Source organism: Ambystoma mexicanum, chromosome 5q (assembly GCF_040938575.1).
Source record: "Ambystoma mexicanum isolate Mex_15411 chromosome 5q, UKY_AmexF1_1, whole genome shotgun sequence".
Classification (NCBI taxonomy): Eukaryota; Metazoa; Chordata; class Amphibia; order Caudata; family Ambystomatidae; genus Ambystoma; species Ambystoma mexicanum.
In genome coordinates, this window is record NC_090933.1 from 1,297,484,971 (window position 1) to 1,297,503,374 (window position 18,404).

At 44.7% G+C, this 18,404-nt stretch overlaps 1 protein-coding gene and 1 long non-coding RNA gene across 5 annotated transcripts in view; one reads left to right on the plus strand and one right to left on the minus strand.

Annotated features, from left to right (window-relative positions):
• LOC138498050 (uncharacterized) overlaps window positions 1–9,435 on the plus strand; it is a 52,755-nt gene extending 43,320 nt beyond the window's left edge. The window contains exon 2 of the long non-coding RNA XR_011278690.1: window positions 8,569–9,435. This is a non-coding gene — a long non-coding RNA (uncharacterized lncRNA). The remainder of the gene's footprint in view (window positions 1–8,568) is intronic.
• LOC138498049 (NFX1-type zinc finger-containing protein 1-like) overlaps window positions 1–18,404 on the minus strand; it is a 1,106,230-nt gene that overhangs the window by 558,460 nt on the left and 529,366 nt on the right. For all 4 annotated transcript variants that reach the window (XM_069621891.1, XM_069621892.1, XM_069621893.1 and 1 more), the window contains one exon: window positions 9,757–9,902. In XM_069621891.1, coding sequence (XP_069477992.1) covers window positions 9,757–9,902 — 146 coding nt within the window. The remainder of the gene's footprint in view (window positions 1–9,756; window positions 9,903–18,404) is intronic.

Consider the following 18,404-nt stretch of genomic DNA (forward strand, 5'->3'; position numbering starts at 1 on the left):
GTGCACAGGGCTGGATGGAAGTCCAAAGATCTTTCAGTTCCGGGAAGAATACAGTCACTGAGGCGAGCTAGAGTAAGCGCCACGAGGAAATAAGGACAAGGGGGTCCGCAGCAGGGGATCCGGTAAGTGCAAGGTACAGGTCCAGCTTCAGTATCCGACAGAAGAAGGCCGGAAAACCAAGTCCTTTCATCCATCCAATAAAGGATAGGCTGCAGGTAGGGTGTAAGGGAAAACTGGAGAAGGACCAAAGAAACTAAAAACAGAAGCCGTGAAACTAGACGTGATGCAGCAAAGACAAGAATGAATAGAAACAGAGAAGCGGACCATAAGTATAGAAAAAAGGGAAAGGCAGAATCCAGATGAACTCACCCAAACGTTTACGAGGAGAAAAAGAAAGTAGAATCAAAAAGAAACTCGGAGAGGAATGCAAAGTGAAAAAACCAGAGGCTAGAAGGAGCTGTGAAGATGGCAGTGTGAAAGTAAAGATGCCCCGGAGGAAAAGCAGTCCGAAAATGCCGAGAAAAAGGAGGCGGAGTTACCAGAAAGTGAAAGCCCGAGCGCAGGCAGAGAAACGCAGGAAATAAACAGAAAGAAAAAGATGCCGAGAGTAGAACTGCTAAAGGCGGAAAAATAAGGATCAGGAACAAGGATGCTATAGAAGAGAGAATTCCAGTCGGGAGGAAAATACACAGAGGGCACGGGAACCAAAGGCACCAGTGTAGCGAAGAACAGGAAACAGTTGCAACGCAAGGAGGGGGCGTGGCTAACCTCAATATGAAGAGCACAGAACGTAACAGCTAGAGCGCCGTGAAGGGTGTATTAATGCCGCTTCCACCGTGTCCAACACTTCCATCGTCCTGTCCTCATGACAGTATGCCCCCTTCTAGGGGCACCTACCCCGGGTTTACCGGGATGAAGGGCATGAAACTGTCGTACACATCTGGGAGCGGAAATACTGGTGACTGGTTCCCAGGAATCTTCAGCCGGAGAGTATCCTTTCCACCGGATCAAGTACTGAAGTCTGCCACTGTAATACCTGGAGTCCAGGATCTTGTCTACTTCATAGACTTCTGGGTCAGATTCCCTGCTCCTTATCTGGAACCTTTTCTTCCGGTGGTGAAGATCAGGGATAAATGACTTCAACAAAGAAGAGTGAAATACTGGGTGGATTCGGCTGAGTTGATGAGGAAGTTTTAGTCGAAAAGCCACTGGATTAATCCGAGCAGTGATAGAATATGGACCTAGATATTTGGGGGCCAATTTTGATGGATGAGTCCATCTGGGTAGGTACTTAGTAGAGAGCCAGACCTTATCTCCGACTTGCCAGTTAGGATCTTGGATGCGGTGTAGGTCGGCCTGGTGTTTATATCGGGCTCGACTTTCTTGTAGATTACTTACAGCCGTCTTTTGGGTCTTGTGGATGTTTTCCAACAGAGAATCCACCGTTGGTAAGTTTGAAGGTTGGATCTTATCCAGCGGAAAGGATCGGGGATGTTGCCCATAAATGCAGAAGAAGGGTGACATCTTGATGGCTGAGTGTACTGTATTATTATAAGAGAATTCGGCCAAGGGGAGGAGTGACACCCAGTCGTCTTGTTGATCATTGACAAAGCAACGGAGATACTGCTCCATGGTGGCATTGAGTCGCTCTGTCTGTCCATTTGACTGGGGATGGTATCCAGAGGTGAGAGCCCTTTCAATCCCTAGTAGGTCACATAATGTCTTCCAGAATATTGAAGTGAATTGTGAGCCTCGGTCAGATAGGATATTAGTCGGAATACCATGGAGTTTAACTATGTCTCTGAGAAACACCTGCGCCATTTCCGGAGCCGAAGGTACTCCCTTCAGAGGGGTAAAGTGGCCCATCTTGCTGAAGCTGTCAACAGTAACCATAATTGCAGTGTATCCTTGTGATAACGGAAGATCTGTTACAAAATCTGTGGAGACATGTGACCATGGAGTAGTTGGTAGTCTGGGTTGTAGTAGTAGCCCCGCCGGTTTGGAAAAGATTGTCTTACTTCTGGCACAGATAGGACAAGAACTAACAAATTGTTTGATGTCAGAGAGCATGGATGACCACCAAAACATCCGTCGGATCAGGTCTGATGTGGCCGCGAAGCCCTTGTGACCTGCGATCCGAGAATTGTAACCCCAATGAAGGACTCGTTCTTGTAGTTTGGCATCGGGTACAAAGAGTCTTCCTTGATGGAACCACATTCCTTCTTTCTTGGTTAATTTGTTTCTTACACATCTGGGAAGAGGCTTGAGAGCCTCTACTGAGGCTTCTTTTACTTTCTGAAGAAACTTTGAAAGTGAATGGACACATCGGACTTCTGGGAACATTCCTTCCCCCTTAAAAGGTGGACTGGTGAAAGAAGAGGGACGCCTAGATAAGCAGTCTGCCAATATGTTCTTGCTACCCGGAAGGTAGGTAATGTAAAAATCATATTGAGCAAAGAAATAAGCCCATCGGGCTTGTCTGGAGTTCCTGCACTCCATTTGCTGTAATACCTTAAGATTGCTGTGGTCTGTACGAATTTCAAATGGGTGTCTTGACCCTTGAAGCAGATGTCTCCATTCCGAGCATGCCTGTTTAATGGCCAGCAGCTCTTTCTCAATTACTGAGTAATTGTACTCACTGGGGTTTAGTGTGCGCGAGAGGTAGGCAATAGGGTGTTCCACCCCATTATGCTCTTGTTAGAGTACCGCCCCCAAAGCCCCAGCTGAAGCGTCCGTTTCAACAATGAAGGGTTTTCTTTGATCAGGTTGTTTTAGAATGGGTGCGGAACAAAAGGCTTTCTTCAATCCTTGAAATGCTTGTTCCGCAGTGTGATTCCAACTGAAGGGAACGTCTTTTTTCAGAAGAGTAGTGATGGGGAGTACCTGTTCAGAGAAGTTGAGAATGAACCTTCTATAAAAGTCGGAGAGACCTAAGAAGGCTTGTACTTCTTTTACAGTGGAAGGAGTGGGCCATTCGAAAAATAGCCGTGACCTTCTTCTGATCCATTTCAATGCCTTGTTCGGATAGGATAAATCCTAAATAGGGTACAGAAGACACAGCAAGAAGACATTTTTCTGGTTTTGCAAAGAGTTGATGGCGCCTCAATCGCTTCATAACCTCGGTGAGATGTTCCTGATGTTGATGAGGATGACGAGAAAAAACCAAAATGTCGTCCAAGTAAACAATTACTGAAACAAACAATAAGTCACCAAATAGATGGTCCATAAACCTCTGGAAGGCTGCCGGGGCATTGACTAGACCAAACGGCATAACTCTGTATTCAAACAGTCCAAAAGGAGTACGGAAAGCCGTTTTCCACTCGTCCCCTCTCTTTACCCTTAAGAGGTGATAGGCGCCTCTTAGGTCTAGTTTACTAAACAGGCATGCCCCTTCGACTGCTTCCAGTATGTCCTTGATCAAAGGCATTGGGTAGCAATCTCTCACAGTGATCTTGTTTAGTCCTCTATAATCGATGCAAGGATGCAGCTCGCTGGTATCCTTCTTGGTGATAAAAAACAAAGAAGCCCCGGCTGGGGATTTAGAAGGCCGGATCAACCCTTTTTGCAGGTTTTGATCTAAATAGGTTCTTAGGGCTTGCTTTTTGGGTATGGTCAAGGAGAACATGCGCCCAAAGGGGACCGATGTCTCCGGAATCAGGTCAATGACACAGTCTTCAGGATGGTGTGGGGGTAGATCCTTAGGTAATCGGTCTTCAAATACGTCAGCATACTCCTGAAATACTGAATGGATATGATGGACCTGAAGAGGTTCAGAAGCCACAGAGGGGCACGAGACAGCAACTCTTTCTGTTTGATTATGGAGACAACAATGTTGGACACAAAACTCAGAATCAAATTTTATGGTGTTGAGGGACCAGTTTATCGTTGGATTGTGTCGGCGTAGCCAAGGGATCCCTAGAATTACAGGAAAATGTGCTGCTCTTATAACATCGAATTCGAGGGTTTCCTTGTGATGTGAAATACATACTTGGATGTTGGTAGCTGCTTGCACAATGGGTCCAGAACTCAAGGGGCGTCCGTACACTCCTTCCACCTTTTGTTTCTCCTCTTTATTCACTAGGCAGATGCCTTCTTGTGTGGCCCAGTTTACGTTGAGGGAATTACCAGCTGCTCTGCTGTCAATGAGGGCTAGGGCCTTCTTCTTAGGTTGATCCTTCCACTGCAGAGTGAGTTGCAAAACCATAAGATGTGGATCTTCTCCTGAAGTTTGAGCACAAGGTGAGCCTTCCACTACACCCCGGTAAGCGTCTCCTTCTAAAACCGGGGTCCGTCGTTTCCCCGACGCCGTGGGGGTACTTCTGGGCAGTCCCTAAGAAGGTGGGCGTCTGATGCACAATACATGCAAAGGCCTCTTTCTTTTCTTCTGCTTCTTTCCATGGAGGAAAGGGGACCCCTGGTAGTGCTGATTTGCATTGGTTCTTCCCCTACCCGGTGGGATGTTTGAGGTGTCGAGGATGGGGGTCCAGGAACTGGGGATATCTGGGATCGACCCTTCCTTTTCTCTGTCTTTCGTTCCATAATACGATAGTCTATTTGAAGAACCAGAGAGAATAATTCAGCTAGCGTAGCAGGTCTAGGAACCCTTGCCAACTCATCTTTTAGATCTTCATATAGACCTCTTCTGAATGCAGTATATTGCACGGTCTCGGGCCAACCCACTTCAGCTGCCAGTCTCTTAAATGCTGAGATATAGGACATTAGGTCCGTAGATCCTTGCTTGATGTCAAACATAGATTCACCCGCCGAGAAGCCGATCTCCTGGCGTTCAAAAGACTGTTGTAACAGGTTAGTGAAGGCGTTATAATCTTGCAGGACCGGATTGTTGGACATGACCAACGGAGTAGCCCATGCTAGGGCATTCCCAATCATGTTCGATATGAGAAATCCCACTCCAGTGCGGTCTGAGGCATACGTAGTTGGCCGGAATGTGAAATAGACCATGCAGGCATCCAAAAACTCCTTAACTTTCTTGGGTGCTCCATCAAATTTCCCAACCGCAAGAGAAAAAGGCGGTAGGTCGGACAGATGGGCATCTCTGGTGGTCACCATCTGTCGGAGCACTGCATTTTCAGCCTTCACTCCCTGCATCTCCAGGGAGAGGCTCTGTACTGCATTTATCAACTCCTGGACCTGCTCTGCTGTGGCCATAACTGGGCGTTGCAAACTGTCAATAGTGGGGCTCACCTGTGATTTGGTGTCTGATTCGCAGGAAGATATTTCAGCCTCAGCAGATGGTGTAGTCCGGTCCGGAGTCTTTTTTTTAGAGAAGAGATACGGTCTGTTCCGGGAACTCGCCACAGTGGTTGTGTAAGAAGGCAGACAGCAACCAAGGCGGAGGATTCCCTGCACAGCCTGTTGAGGGGAAAAAGCCAGTGGCAGAAAAAACCCCTGAATTATTTGAATGTGCACAGGGCTGGATGGAAGTCCAAAGATCTTTCAGTTCCGGGAAGAATACAGTCACTGAGGCGAGCTAGAGTAAGCGCCACGAGGAAATAAGGACAAGGGGGTCCGCAGCAGGGGATCCGGTAAGTGCAAGGTACAGGTCCAGCTTCAGTATCCGACAGAAGAAGGCCGGAAAACCAAGTCCTTTCATCCATCCAATAAAGGATAGGCTGCAGGTAGGGTGTAAGGGAAAACTGGAGAAGGACCAAAGAAACTAAAAACAGAAGCCGTGAAACTAGACGTGATGCAGCAAAGACAAGAATGAATAGAAACAGAGAAGCGGACCATAAGTATAGAAAAAAGGGAAAGGCAGAATCCAGATGAACTCACCCAAACGTTTACGAGGAGAAAAAGAAAGTAGAATCAAAAAGAAACTCGGAGAGGAATGCAAAGTGAAAAAACCAGAGGCTAGAAGGAGCTGTGAAGATGGCAGTGTGAAAGTAAAGATGCCCCGGAGGAAAAGCAGTCCGAAAATGCTGAGAAAAAGGAGGCAGAGTTACCAGAAAGTGAAAGCCCGAGCGCAGGCAGAGAAACAGAGGAAATAAACAGAAAGAAAAAGATGCCGAGAGTAGAACCGCTAAAGGCGGAAAAATAAGCATCAGGAACAAGGACGCTATAGAAGAGAGAATTGCAGTCGGGAGGAAAATACACAGAGGGCACGGGAACCAAAGGCACCAGTGTAGCGAAGAACAGGAAACAGTTGCAACGCAAGGAGGGGGCGTGGCTAACCTCAATATGAAGAGCACAGAACGTAACAGCTAGAACGCTGCACAGAGCGCCGTGAAGGGTTTATTAATGGCGCTTCCACCGTGTCCAACACTTCCATCGTCCTGTCCTCATGACAGCAACCCCCAAAGGAGTAACTTCGTCTTCTTCTTCTGAAGCAGACTCTTCATAAATTGCAGACATAGACTTGAAAAAGTCTGATTTGGGCAAAGGATTGAATCTCCTTTCTTCCTCTTCCATCTGCTTCGAAGGAAATGGCAAATCCCTCGAAGTTTGAGGGTGTCTTCGAAGTTTTCGAAGATGACTTCGATAATGGCGTCGATGACGTATGTGGTTTTGGTGTCGAAATTATCGACGTCGAGGGCGTCGACGAAGTCGTCGAAGTCTTCGACGATTTGTGTTTCTTGGCTGGCACCGGAGAGGTGCTCGACTCTCGAGGTTTCTTCGATGGTTTTACGTCGACTCGAGGTTTTTTGTATTCCTCGACGCTACTGGTCTTAGCCATAGTAGCCTTGGACTTCCCTTTGTCGTCCAACGGAGCGACCTTAGGGGTATGGCTTTTTCGAGGTTCTTTCGAGGGGGTCGAGGCCGCTTTCTCGAAAACCTCCATCATCTTTTTGCGGAATTCTTCCCACTTACTGGGAGAATCCGATTTAGTCGGACAACGAATTTCTTAGGTCGACTCTGATTAAGAAGATGACGAGGGAGATCTATGTCTCCTCTTCATTTTTTTCGATGACGACGAAGAATGTTTCGATCTACTTCTAGATCGAGATCTCTTCGAGTGTCTATGGCGATCCGATCCCTTAGAATCGGTCGCTTTCTTATGTTTTTTCGACGAAACCTTTTTTGAGGCCTCCCTCCCCACCGACAGTTTACCTCTCCTCTCACAAAGAGCTTTTTCGGTCATCGATTGGCAGGAGCCGCAGTCGTCGGTTCGGTGACTGGAACCGAGACACCAGAGACAAATCCGGTGGGGATCGGTAATCGACATCGTAGATCCACAATCTGCACACTTCTTGAACCCAGTCCTGGGTGTCGAAGATGATGACATTTTCTTTACAGAAAATAGAAGCGCGCCGTTCTCGATAGCGAAGCGATCAGAAAAACGGAACTGGAGCAACGGGCGCGGCTCGAGCTACTTATACCATGAGTGACGTCGACAGAGTACGTCGAGGGACAATCGACGCTACGACCTCGAGCACAGCGCCCTCTGCCGAGAATTATTTTTTCCGAAGCAGCGAAGCTGGAGATAACGATTATCACTCGATGAGGAATACGTGGGAGGACACAATCCATTTGAAACATGTTTATGACTTTGGGGGTCAGGTGGAGAGTTTACCTAAAGCACATTGCTGGATGTAACTTTGTCCCTTCTTTCAAATATGGGAGGATTTACTGCAGCAGAATTACCACTCACAATAACTCTCAGTGAATCCTATGGTCTCCAAATATGGGGACTAACACCACTGTTACCCTATTCATTATCCAGTGGTAATTTAGCAGAACCAAGTCGCGGGAGTGGTAAATAACGACAAAATCAAAATGAGGTCCTTTGTCTTTAAAATGTAGTCATGATTTTAATTATTCCACCGGCAGGGTCTTTGTGCCCCTATATGCTTCTCATAAATGTTCACACCTGTTGCCCAAGCATGGACAGCACACATCCCTTTGTTTCCTTGGCATTTATGCCTTGAGGGCATTTTGTGGGTCACTCTTTTATACCTTATATAAATGTCCTGAGACAAACCAAGGGGTGAAACGTTAGAGCTGTTATTACTACACTGTATACTTAGGTTAGGCAGTCATCTGCTGTTTAGCTTTGTCTTAATTGCCACATATAAACAAACTATTGCATTAGTTTATGGCTAGGAGGGAGAAGACATGTGAGGAGGGATACACAGCCTGTGGGTGTTGTTTGGTTATGTACCCACCCACTGACTGTCCATAACCCTCCGAATCCCTATTGCCAATCCCCATCCACTGCGTGCCTCTCCCTGCATAGAACACATCATTCTGGGCTCCCTTTGAGCTAGCTCTATCAAGTAATAATTCCAATATTTGGCCTGCCAGTGCTATTTCCTACCAGTCTGCTTAGAGTTGCTGGCTTAATTGCAGTTCTAAATGAGCTACTTGTGTAATAAAGGTGTCTTTACCAGGTCTGCCTCTAGACACTGGATTTATATATTTTTATTGCACTGAAATCCTGTTAAAAACAAGCACTGACAAAGCCAACAGTTTTGCCTGTGTATAGCTATTAGATAGTGTTAGGAATGCACTTTCTGCTTGTTGCCTGTTGAACAATGCTGTACAATGCTACTTGTTTGTTATTGGGTCTGTTATTAGTTATATATTTAAATATGTTCATCTTATTTACAGACATTTCTTTATCATCCCCAAGGAAATGGTTGTGTGGAGAGGTTTAACCGCACCTTGATGCAGGTCATTAGGATATCGGCGGCCACTGGAGGAGATTGGATGAGAGCGGTCACAGAGAGAATGTTTCAATACAGGTTAGCTGCACATGCGGTGACAGGAGTTCCCCCGTTTGAGTTGTTGCGAGGGAGGAAACCCAACACTCATTTGTGTCCCGGGGAAGGGACAATCAAACTGTGAGAGAGCGGATGTGGAAGGGGTGAGTGAGAGATTGTTAGTCAGTGGACACATGTCCAAGAGGAGATTTGATAAGAAAAATGACTGCAGAAATGTCATGGTAGTATCGGCGGATGTGATCAAAGTGAAGATTCCTGTGAAAGTAAGGAAGGGGCATTCCGTGTTCTCGGAACCCAAGGAGGTTGTGAAGCATCTAGGTTCTTCTATCTTGGGCAAAGGTGGTGGTAACTGGAACAAGGAGAGAGTGGCTGTTATACCCAAAGGGAACGTGTTGTATGGTCAGCAGAGGGAAGGGCGAGTGTCAAGTCTTTTTAGGGTGCTGGAAGGAAGGAAAGTGTTAGGAATGCACCTTCTGCTTGTTCCCTCTTCACCAATGCTGTACAATGCTACCTGTTTGTTATTGGGTCTGTTATTAGTTATACCTTTAAATATGTTCATGTTATTTACATCTGTATATATGTTATGTTATTGAACTGCTGGTGACATGCATCATCATGAAACTTGGAACCTGTCTGTCCTCCGGCCAGTGGTTCCAGGTTCCATTAAGTGCCAGTTGGTGTGGGCAGGCAGCTGGGGGTCACTGCTGGATGAGACATGGCTTGTTCTGTTACAATAAAGCCATTTCCCAAGTTAGACGTGTGTGGAGTACTTCTTACCTCATGAGTTGATCTTAACAGATAGGCATTATCATTGGCCCAGGTAATCCACATTTTGCAGCTGTTGCCACCTTAGTGCCTAGTAGTACCATTATGGCAGTACCTGTCAAATGTCTATCCCATGCCACCTTAATGTTTGAATGTGTCGTCATATGCTGTGAGGGCAGAGAGAGAGTTCAGAATACAGTGAACAATGTATATTCATTTCCAAGATTGGAATTTGCAAAATGGGCATCTCTGCCATTATCTGAGATGGTGCCTAAAAATGCTACCTGGTGAAGCCATTTGGGGTGCGTACCTGGGCGAAACATCGTTTCTGTGATGGCAGCAACACCTGATGCAGTCGCTCCTTCCGAATGTTCTTCAAGGAATACTTTTCCATCTTTTTATTTTTGATCCTTCCACCGATTCGTACAACCCCAGTTTGGTTAAATTTAAGAATACCTGAGACAAGAGGTAAATGCACAAATTAATTGGTGTCTGTAGTTATAACATTATTCTGAGGTTCATACAGAAAACAGGAAGCGCTACCTTAAATTGCGTCACATAACAGCATACTTTTTTGTAGTGTTTTAAATAATTGTATTCATTGTACATGGAAGCAGATACATACAGAAACTTTCATTATATGCAGCGATAACCAGTCATATTACAAGTATAAAAAAGGCTTAACAGCTAAAGTGCATCACATATAACAAAACTATTTTCTTTTCTTATTAGACATAGTTAATTACAGACCGTTGTCTTTAATATCACAATTAAGATCCATATATAAAATCTGTCACAAATTCTTTTCTCAAAACAATTAAATTAAACCAGAAAAAGAAAAGAAAACATCCCCAATTCATCACCATCAGAATTCTACCTGTAAGATCTACTAAGGTTATACCACGATAATAACCCGTACATAATCATTTAATTTCAAGGGATAATCTAATAAAATAGTTCACCTAAAAATGTATTCAAGCTTAAAATTAAGGAGAAATTCTCCCCCAATAAAAAACAGAGCCCCCCATTCCTCAGCATCATACGATTGGCTCTCTTCAACAAACTTCCCTATATGTCTCGATCTTTGGGCCATCAGAGCAGTACAAAACAAAATGGCATGTTTTACAGATTCAACCTCCCCTTCTAGAGCACAGAATCTACATCTGGGATCAATACCCTCCTTTTTATGAACCAGCAACATCTGTTTTGTCGGGCATAAATTCAAATGAAACCTCATTAATTGCTGGCGAAACAGAGGACTAAGGAATCTGGATAAATATTTCGGGAGACAGTTGTACGCTTTAGCTTCTTTACTCAGGCTAGCATACAATTGATGATTATTTTTTGTCCCAACCGTCAAGATCCAGTCCTGTTGCCAGAGTTTCCATTTCACCTCATATCATATCAAGTATTACTTTTTTGGTTCTCAGATCTTCTAGGATAGTCGCACAGGCAGAGGTCTACTGCACCAAAATATCAACACCTCCCATAGCAATTTCAGTAAATGGTGCATTTTCGAAAAAAGGAGAGCGACTTCCATACTGTTCTTGCATATAATGAAATTAGGCCTAGTTCATATCTAATGACGGAGGAAGGAACTCTCCTTGGTATTCTCAATAATTCTCTCCAAACGGCCCCCTCTAGTGAAGCCCACAATTTCCAAGGAGTAAATAAAAAGGTCTCTGCACCATAAGTTAAAATTGAGGAAACGTTAGCTTTATAAAAAGTAAATACTGGCAATATGGAAAATGTGCCATATTTTTTGTGGATCAATAATCCCTGGGCCGTCAGGTTTTTAATCTTCAATTTTAATTCCTCTTGCTGAGGACTATCGCAAATACTAGCATTTATACAGGAGCCTCGGTAGGTCATAGAAGAGACTTGGGTGAGTTCTTTGCTCCCTAGATGCCATCGGAAAGGTTGTTTCCCCCTTCGCCTCAAGGATTGTTAAGACCAGAATATTGATTTTAGCTGTATTTATCTCTAGAACATTATTGACCATATACTCCCGAAGACCAGCCAGCCTGCGCTACAGACCTATGGGAGTGTGTTGAATCAGGACCAGGTTGTCGGCATATAAGATCAATGCCAAATTCTGTTCACCTAACTTGGGGGAGGGAGAGCGATCTAGCCTGTTTCAAAGTTATATGCAGGTCGGATAAAAATAAGTTTAACAAAGTATGCGCCAGCTGGCATTCCTGCTTTATACCCCTATGGATGCTGATCTCCTTGGTTAACAGTCCTTGTGCATTCTATCTAATTTGAACCTTAGTCGATGTGTTTAATGCATTGACTGCTGACAAAAGATCACTGGGACAATCGCAAGCCTCCATTTTGTCTCATAATAGTTGTCTGTCGACACTGTCAAAGGCCTTTTTTGTGCCACTTTTTAACACTTTCCATTTCAAGACATTCAGTAGAAACAAATTCAAATCTCTCCCCCTGCGCTTTACAAATCCAGTTTTGCGACCCTCATACCTGTTCACTGTGTTTACCCAGCTCTGGAGATGTTTCAAGAGTAGAGCTGCTAACAGTTTGCCCAAAGCGTACAAGAGGGCAATAGGGCGGAAGTTGGAGGGATCCGCCCTGTTACCCCTCTTCAATATGGGAACTATTATGGCTAACCACCAAGTATTAGGTACGTCTCCTGACTTCATCACCTGATTAAAGAGCTTAAAGATAAAGGGAACCCAAGTGTCCAATGCCTATTATCATGTTGTTAGAGAGGCCATCCGTGGCAGGTGCTCTGGAGGGATTAGCCTTCTTGATTAGTTCTATATCTAAGGCATCCAAAAGGAAAATACCATGCTGTTCTGTTTTTTAGGCGGCAGATGCTCCCTTACTCCCACAGGGCCAAATAGTTTCCCATAATATTCAGTCCAGGCTACCTCTGTGACCACGTTTGTCACAGATATCAGTTGCCATATTTGTCGTGAAACTTTTTCCTATAAGGCTGATAACAGAGTCAGTCTGCAATATTTGGGCTTTATGAAGAGACAACCAGTTCTTGTATTTCTGTTTCCTCTTTCTAAGCAAATCAAATCGCAAGCCACCTTTCATTTGGTTAATTGCCCGCAGATCTTTATGCAGATGTTTTCTTTCTGCTACGATCCTCTGGTCATAGCTATACCTACGAGAACAAACAGGTTTCTTCCCCCTATTATCACTTGTAGTAAAATCCAGCAGCAGCGGAGTATAGTTTATATCTGAAGATCGTTTTAGCTGATTAAAGTTACTCGGCAGTGCAGATGCATCCTGACAATTCATACGCAAGCGATTTTGTCTCTGTGAGACTTCTAAATTTGCTAACCACCGGCCAACATAAAGCCTGTTCTTGGACACCAAGTCATTTTCATAAGATGGTGGTCACCCTTTTCCTTTTCCAGAACTTCAAAATGTGTTACTTTGCCAATCATAGGTTCTGACACAAAAAAGTAGTCCAAAACTCTAGAGTGCACTCCATTTGACCAGGTCAGTTTACCCGGTATGTCCCCTTTAGTTTGGCCGTTAAGCATATGGAGGTCTCTCGACCACATTACATTCGACCATCTCACTGCCCTTGCATGTAATAGAGCTTTCTACGTCTTTTATAACTTTCCCCAGTTTGTCGATACATGGAATATTTAGATCCCAACATACAACAATAAATTGGACCTGGGCTTGTATGCAATGGTTATTAATAACATTTGTCACAGAATCCAACCGTTTTTCGGCTGGTATAACCACTGGGTTCCAGTAGTAAACATTAAATATTAAAACTCATTTAGAAGAATCAGGGCAACCCTGGTCTATTTTTACCCGAAGGCTTGTACAAAAAGGGTTCGGGATCCATGCATTGACCACAGTAAATCCCCTCCCATTTCTCACGAGTGCCAGGAGTCCCAAAGATGGCCGACCAATGGTACCGCTATAAAATATTGTATTAATTATACATTGAAGCAGATCTATACAAAAACGATCATATGCAGTCATAACCAGTCATATTACAAGTATAAAAAAGTTGTTTTAGCTAAAGTGCATGACATATAACAATATTCTTTTCTTTTCTTTCTGTGTGCAATGTTTTGGTCTTAATACAGAAAAGAAACATATCCATATGTCACATAAGAAATGAAATTAGACAGAAGGAATCGGGAAAAGGCAAAAACAAAAAGAAAGAGGGGGAAAAGAAGAAAATAAGAAAGAAAAAAACCCCACAACCCAACAACCCAAATCCCTTCCCCTCAAACTATCATGAAATAACTTATCTTCCAGGTTCCACCAGTGTTCAGCCAAACAGAAAACATAATATTCAAATCTCAACATCTTAACCCAAACTCCACTTTAAGGCAGGTACAAACAAGGTGCAGAGTATACCATACATTATTCATTGTACAAAGTAAAGACCCATGTGATCACCCTGCACCGGTGGGCGAAAGCACCTAAAGTGCCATGTGTATAATTGCAAATTATAAACATAAATCGAGCCAGTCATGCTAAAACAAGGACAAGGAGCGAGTGAACATTTCCATTGTATTGCTATTGTGGCCTGGGCCAATAAGATCCTCTGAAAGAACAGACCTCTCTCTAGGGTGAACCCCAACCTAACTGACCAGACTGGATATGACCCCAAAAACATTCCAATACAAGTCGTCGGGATTATCATCTAATTAGTTAAAAATAGTCAACCTTTCCAATACCTTGTTACAATAATACTGGATTATAGCATATGTTACAAGAAATGACAAAGTCAGACTCAATTTAAGTACACTGTGGGCTTCCATACACCCACACAACTAGTGGGCTATTTATTTAAACAATCAGCAATATGCAGATTGAACTGGGATACAAACTCACAAGGCATACAGGGCCACGCAGACTGGGACTGATATTTCAGAAGACACCTGGAGGAAAATCTATAGGATTATGTTTCATGAAAATCTCTTCACCTCGATGATGGAACGCAATTTCAAAATACTCCACTACTGGCACTTGCCTCCCCTGAAACTCCAAAATGTATGGCGTAGTGTCACCACTCTGCCCAAGGGAATGTGGTCAACTTCGTCGTCCCATCCAAGGGAAGAGGGCAGGAGCCCTTCCCCATCGCTGGAACCCTGAAACAGCTGGTAAGCTGCAACGAAGGCCTGCCTGGCCTTGTCCTACTTCCTGCCTGTCCCCCGCATGCCGGGCGCATCGCGGCGCCACAACGAGGCTAAGCCTCGCATATCCAGCATCTTACATCCGCCGGTAGGCGGATGTGCCGGCGGCTCCTACGAAGGCCATACAAAGGCCTGTTGAGTGCCTGTTTGGCGCACGTGAGGCGCTATATAGCCCTTTCAATTATCCATCTGCTTCAAGGTGGCAGTATCGTTAGCGCGGCACCATTGACCTCCTATTAACACGGTAAGACCGGGGCTTCTGCGTGCACACTTATCTGGCCATCTAGTTGGCTGCACTGCCGAGACTTATCAACTAAATCCGTATCATCGCGCGACACTGCTAATGCTATCCTCTGCACCTATGCTTCCTAAACCATTGTCAGGGCTGCACACTCTGCCTCTTTGAACATTGCCCGTGGTACTAGGGCATAACTTATTCTCTGTAGCTTTCGTGCCATTGCAAACTTTGCACGTTGTGCCTTTGTACTTCAACTTTTGCATGGTCTCTCTATGTAGAGGCACACTAATGATTTTACTGTGCCTTATGGGCGCCTACAAACCACACAGACTATTGTGTTGTGCCTTATGGTCGCCTATTGACCAAATTGACTATTGTGTTGTGCCTTATGGTCGCCTACCAACCACACTGACTATTGTGTTGTGCCTTATGGTCGCCTATTGACCACACTGACTATTGTGTTGTGCCTTATGGCCGCCTATTGACCACATTGACTACTGTGTTCTGCCTTATGGTGGCCACCAACCACAGTATGTGGACAGCAGGCAAAGTGTACGAAGCATGTGAACTAATAATGTATGCATCTGATAGATAATGCTGCCACAGTTTATGACCTTGTTAAACGTAACGTATATGAACTCTCAGTCACCAATCTCTATAGCTCGGCAATCAACTCTATCTAATTACTGTGTCTTACTAGACTGAAGCTATTACGTATGTGCTCTACAGCTTGTTGCCACCGATTACTGCCCTTATCACCTCTGCCTTGTAATCGCCTAGCTTCCAGCCCTACTGCACCTCACTAAGCCACCCGATAGACTGAAGCTTTGCTCCTCTTACCTAGCTTACTTTGTGCTTGCCACCCCAGTCCTGAATACTGAAACTGTGCTTCCAGGTCCATTGCACATACTCGTAATCGTACAACATGTACCTACCACCACTCTACACAACACTCCTAATAGCCTTCCTTTACATAATCACGCTACAAGACCTCACCATGCCTCAACATACCCTACCATTGGCTCCTGTACATTACTCGGCCAAGCAGCTCACCAGACCATGCACTCTAATACAAAGGAATCTTAAACTACGTGCAAGACTCCCAAGATTGCATGACTACTTACCTAAAACAGTATCTAACACCACTACTGGCCCTAGTAAATCCAATTGACATCACCTGCAACTCAACAGCAGACTCTTCAGAGAGACTGTTACACCCCCCAAGGCCATTCCCAAGGCACTGACCCCACCAGCTCAACCAACGATAAAAGGGGCGTACATAAATGCACGCTCTATGGTCGCCCACGCAACAGAGATTGCAGACATACTACATAATGGAAACTTGGATTTTCTAGCCATCACAGAATCCGGGCTCCACCCCGCAGCCGGCCCAGCAATTATGTTAGCCATCCCAGATGACTACACCCTCCTCAGACTAGACCGTACCACATCGCGAGGTGGAGGTCTTGCCATCATACATAAAACGAATCTCACACTGAAACTCAATCCACCTCTTAGTATAAACTCTTGTGAAGTCCTCACAGCCAAGCTATCCATAACTAACTCACATTTTGTAACTATCCACCTTATTTACCGCCCACCAGGCCCTATAGGACTCTTCGAAGAAGATCTCAATAATATCCTATCTAATAATCTGAAAAGTACCTCCCAGAAACTCGTACTAGGAGATTTCAACCTAGGACTCCATGACCCCCGAGACTCTAATGCCACACTAATCAATAACTCCCTAGAGGAACTAGGTTTCACCCAAAAGATTACATGCCCCACTCATACTAAAGGCAGAACCCTTGATTGGATTGCTGTGCACAATTGCCCCATCTCGGTACTAGCCACACTACCTCAGCTTTGGTCAGACCACTATCTGATCACATTCGCCTTAGAGGCCCCACCTGCGCTACTCATTGATAATGTAGCCCCAGCAGTCCCCACTAGAAATAAAAGAAACATCACGCCAGAAAACCTCATCCCGCTGATCATACCCACCCTCAATTCTATTCCAGACAACACTGACCCATTTACCATGGTAGACGTGTACAATAAAGTGATGCTATCATCCCTTGATGCCATAGCTCCCTTAAAGATTAGAAAAAGCAAACAACGTAAACATGTGAACTCCTGGTTCTCCCCACAACTAAAAAAACTCAGACGTGAGAAACGTCGTTGTGAGAAAATATGGAGACTTGATCCTTCAGAGACCAATAAGCGCAACCTAAGTAAGCAATCAGCCCTCTACAAAAAAGAAATAATTTCCGCCAAACAAACTTCCTACAACCTCCGAATCACCCAAGCTAAGTCCAATAATAAAGAAGAGCTCTTTACAATTCTGAAGGAGTTAGAATCTCCTATCCAAACCCCAGACTCCTGCACTAAGGATAAAAACTGGTGTACAAACATTCAAAATGCCCTGTCTAATAAAATCACCACCTTGCAAACGAAGATCCACCATAAAAAGGCTACCCTTCTCGCCATTACGAAATCCAATATTAACGATGTGACAGTGACACCTTCCATCCTGACCCCCTCACTTGATACCACCCCCCACTTCAACTTCCGCAAAGTATCCATCAAAGAGGTTGAGAATGTCATCCTCACTCTTAAACCATCGAACTGCCACGGGGACTTATGCCCAGCACAACTTATAAAAGATGCAGCTCGTGAATTAACACCTTTCATCACTAAACTAATAAATGCATCCTTCAACTCAGGCATAATACCCAATAACCTGAAACAATCATGGGTCCTCCCACTCCTCAAAAAACAAAACTTAGACCCTGCCATACCCACGAACTATCGTCCTATCACCACAGTACCATTCTTGCTTAAAATCATCAACAAATTGGCATATTTACAAATCCAACAATACCTAGAATATAACCACCTTCTAGGAATCCGACAATCTGGTTTCAGACCCCAACACGGAACCGAAACCACTTTGGTTGACCTTAAGATACAAATTGACGAGCTGAGAGACCAGGGCAAAACCGCACTGCTGCTGCTCCTTGACCTCTCAGCAGCTTTCGATTTAGTCGACCACGAGATTCTGTGCAAACATCTCGAGTCGGCCGCACACTTCTCCCATGAGGCTATAGGCTGGATTCAGTCCTTCCTCAGTGATAGAACAATGCGCGTCTTCTCACCATTAGCGGCTGCTGACCCTTACGCCCATCGCCTGTGGCGTGCCTCAGGGCTCCTGCGTCTCACCTACATTGTACAACATCTTTACAAAGCCCCTTTTCGATGATCTCGACGGTCTGGGTATCACCTACACAAACTATGCAGATGATACTCAGATCCTCATCCCGTTGTCGGGGGATTATGACAAGGATTTGGCCTTTGTAAACAGAGTGTACCTCATCATTCAGGCATGGATGGCCTCACACGGACTATGCCTGAATGATGACAAAACAGAACTCCTCATTCTTGGTACCTCAGCCAATATCAACAAACTCAGCCAAATTTACTCATCATTCGTAATTGATAACAACTCCATCACTGTGGCCAAGGAGGTAAAAACTTTGGTTTTTTACCTAGACTCCTCACTATCATTTAACAAACAGGTAA